Raw genomic sequence first — 4,031 nt, forward strand, 5'->3', positions numbered from 1 at the left:
TTTTCTTCATATATTATACGTACGACTCCGAGATATCTTGAAAACATGTTTGCTACCAAGTAATCAGGGTTACAGAGCATAGGCTAGGAAAAGAGAGTTATAGTATAGATCTCCATATACTGGCAGTATTAATTATATAGTGTACGGATTGTAAAAAGTCAGGAATGGTATAGCTCTGCAGATACTGTGTACAGTAGGTGTACCAAAGCTCTGTCTAAGATTTTGCCTCTTCACAAGCTTTGTTAGGCTAGGAAGAGACAGATTTGATTTGGAACTAGCTCTAGATTGTAGAGAGTGCTTATAAGGCTTCACTAGACCAGATCATGGTCTTTAGAACTCAGTAACCATGTCTACTTAGGTAGTTGCTGCACACTAGGTAAAAGTTGCATTGAGCATGGTAGGCTCGTAGGGTATAGTGACACACAGCGCCTGTCCCATATTAATTGATTAATGAATGCTGATCACGGCCCACAAATAACCGTTGCCCTCCACAATGAATACGTACCACTTCGGTATTTGAAGTGCGTTGCCATGACGTGTCGTTACAAAGCCACAATTAAAGGGGTATTGCATTTTACATGATCGGCTGCTCCAAGAAGTCACATAAATCCTTTGCTCTGAGCTAGAGAAAAAGAAACAGCACCTACATTACATGCTTCTCGCGCATTGCTGAAACTTGTTTGTCTCTCTTTGAAAAGCAATGGCTCGACGAATCTGCGATACGGCATTTATAGCGACATTGGGACTACTCATCCCAGCAGTCAGAGCGGCTCTCTATGATGGCATTATCCGGACACCAAATGGCCCGGTACAGGGATACGCAGCCTTCAACGCCAGCCCTACTAACATGAATCTCACCAATTGGCGTGATGTAACTGTCTGGTAGGTCAATTGCCTTCTCTGTACTTTTTGGAGAGTTATCTCTATTTACTAAATAGCATTTTCATTAATTATTTGTGTTCAGGAAAGGTATCCCCTTTGCTGCGGATACCTCGGGAGAGAATCGCTTCCGACCCCCACAGAATGTCACATCTTGGAATACAACCTTTGACGCCCGAGACTACGGCTATTCCTGCCCGTCATCTGGCACCACTTACGCCACAATTGGAGAGGACTGCTTGAATGTTAATGTCTGGAGTGCAGCCAATTCTACAAACGATAGATTGCCTGTTGTTATGTGGAGCTATCCAGCTGGAGGCTCGAATGCAGACCCCCGGTTCGATGGCGGAGGCATGGCCGACAAGGGAGTTGTGTTTGTCAATTACAACTATCGTACTGGTCCAACCGGCTGGCTTGTGTCGCCTGAGTTAACTAAGGAGAATTTGGCTAGCATCGGCTTAAATAGCTCAGGGAACTATGGAATGCTGGACCAATTCGCCGCTTTGCAATGGGTACGGGACAACATCGCATCTTTCGGCGGCGATCCTGATCACATCACAGTCATGGGTCAGTCGGCTGGGTCAGCTGCTACTTATCATATTCTGAATACGCTTTAACGAAAGGCAAGATCGTTGGCGCCATCATACAAAGTGGTCTTCGCGATCCCCATGACCCATCAGCTACGGAGCTTGCTGAGGGTTATCAGACCTATGACGTGGCGGAAGCGTACGGCGTGTCGTTCATGGAGTCTGTCAATTGCAGCACGATTGCCTGTATGCGATCCTTACCCATGGAAACGCTCGACACTTCTGAACTTGGTGGCACGGCTGGTGCATCCTTCAAGGCCACTCTCGACTATTATTGTATGCCGGACACTTATCTGAATACGTTGAAACTTGGTCTAGCTCACGACGTCCCTATCTTGACTGGAAACACAAAAGACGAGAGCGGTGCTTCGTACGGGCTGAACATCACGTTTGCACAATACCTGAAAGATTTGAACAGCACCTACGAAGGCGACTTTGTAGACCAGTTCTTGAAGGCCTACCCTGCTAACGATTCTCTTACCGCTTCAGCTGCCGAAAATGCTCAGTACACTGATCGATCCACGGTGGGCACTCAATTTTGGGCCAATTATTGGATGAGAAATAGAACCAGCTCAGTATGGACTTACCTTTGGGATCATGCGCCTCCAGGACAGACTGCAGGCGCTGCACACATGACCGAGATTCAGTACACCCAAAATAACTTGTACAACGTCTACTATGGACAATGGGAGGACGACGACTACCAAATTTCTACGAGAATGAATAGTTACTGGGTGAACTTCATCAAGTTTGGTAATCCCAACGGCAAGCAGCTGCCCAAATGGGATAATGTTGCTTCCAATACAACAACAACGCAGGAACTTGGCAATGGATGGGGACCCAGAATTCTTGCACACGTGAACCAGATTGATCTGTTCAAATCGTGGTTTGCTACCTTGCCAGCCATTTAAGACTACAATGTATAGAGGACAAGTCCTAAAATAGAGAGTCGACTACTCACTTTTTCTCTCCTATCCAAGATATTATAGTTTACCTAGCCACAGTATAGGCAGCCCTTTATATAGCTCTCTATAATTTCTCAGACTTAAGAATAGACAGTTCACTATAGATGCTCTGACAGAATATACCAGTTCTAGTGAGAGGCTCTCTTTAGCTATTAACCTAGCTACTGTGACAAAAGCCGGCCTTACATTATAAAGCGTCTATCAGCTACCCTATGGATTAAGGGCTATCTAACTGTATCAATATTGTTATAGACACCTAAGTAGTTACAGCATGTCCATTCTCAATTCAACAATCGTTGATCACATATCTTAGGCTATGCCACTTTATTCTCGACAGCATAAGTCTTATAGCAGATATAAAAGAAGCAAGAGTCATACAGTATAAATAAAGACCTTATAGATGATTTTCATTAGATACTACTTACTAAGTCTCTAAATCTAATCGTATCTAATCAGATTCTCTTAACCTTAAGCTTAAAGCCTAAGTATATCTAAAGAGACTAAGTACACTATTAAATAAAAGAAAAACCTCTATAAAGAAACCTTTCCTTTATTCTAATAACTAATATACTTTAATCAACTATTCTTAACTATTTATTCTCTATAAGTATAAAGACTTTTTATCTTTTTCTTTCTATAGATCTTACTATAAGTAGGATGAAAGGTAGATAGTAGGTTGCTAAGCTATTAGCTACTTTACTATCTACTAAGTATAGGGTTGTAAGTCTTTATGAGAAAAGTGGGTTAGAAAAGGCGAAAATTGGATATAGTAGGATTTGAACCTACTATCTTTATAATCTATATCTAATTGTAGGGTCATTAGACGTATGCTAACTATATTATATAGCTTTAATATTCTTTAATATTATTTTTAACTAAAATATAAACTTTTTTTACTAAATATTTTATATATTTTTAATAATTAATTATTTTATTTTTATTAAATATTATCTTTCTATAATATTATTTAATAAAACTTTAAAAGCTTTTTAAAAATAAATAAAGTTTTTAAAAGATTATTTAACTTTTTACTTTCTAAAAAATTAGAAAGTAAAGGATAATTATAGTTAGATTTAAACTAACGATTTTTTACTTTGTAAGGTAAGGTATAAATATTAAGAAGGTTAAATCTATAGTATTGTTAATTATATTATATAGCTTTTTTTTTATATATTAATTAAAATATATTTAAATTATTTAAAAAGTTTAAGTTAATTAAAATAAGATAAAATAACTTACTATTAATCTTTTAATAATATAAAATATAATCCTTAAGAGTTTTTATTTAATAAATTATAGAATATAAAAATAAAGAAAGTATAAAATAAACTTTTTTAAATTAAATATTATTATAATTAAATATTTTTTAAATATAAATATTCCTTATATCTACCTTTATAATATTAAAAAGATAAAGCTATTAATATATACTATATATATTAATTTATAACTTTGATAAATTATTGATTATACTAAAAGATAAGAACACTTAGTATATATATCTTAAGTAGATATATAGTATGTTGAGTATAGTCTAACCACTTTTCGAAAACTATAGATGTAATAGATATAATAAACATAATATAAAATATATAATAAA

At 36.7% G+C, this 4,031-nt stretch overlaps 1 protein-coding gene across 1 annotated transcript; it reads left to right on the top strand.

The window, feature by feature from the left end:
• Window positions 1-847: 847 nt before the first annotated feature.
• On the top strand, window positions 848-2,377 carry UCRPA7_3922 (putative carboxylesterase protein; the record flags this gene model as incomplete). Its single annotated transcript, XM_007916482.1, has 3 exons — window positions 848-882; window positions 965-1,446; window positions 1,503-2,377. The coding sequence occupies 3 exons, from the start codon at window positions 848-850 to the stop codon at window positions 2,375-2,377; spliced, it is 1,392 nt and encodes a 463-aa protein (XP_007914673.1).
• Window positions 2,378-4,031: the final 1,654 nt, after the last annotated feature.

This window comes from Phaeoacremonium minimum (assembly GCF_000392275.1).
Source record: "Phaeoacremonium minimum UCRPA7 unplaced genomic scaffold PA7_03_scaffold_294, whole genome shotgun sequence".
In the NCBI taxonomy this organism is placed as follows: domain Eukaryota; kingdom Fungi; phylum Ascomycota; class Sordariomycetes; order Togniniales; family Togniniaceae; genus Phaeoacremonium; species Phaeoacremonium minimum.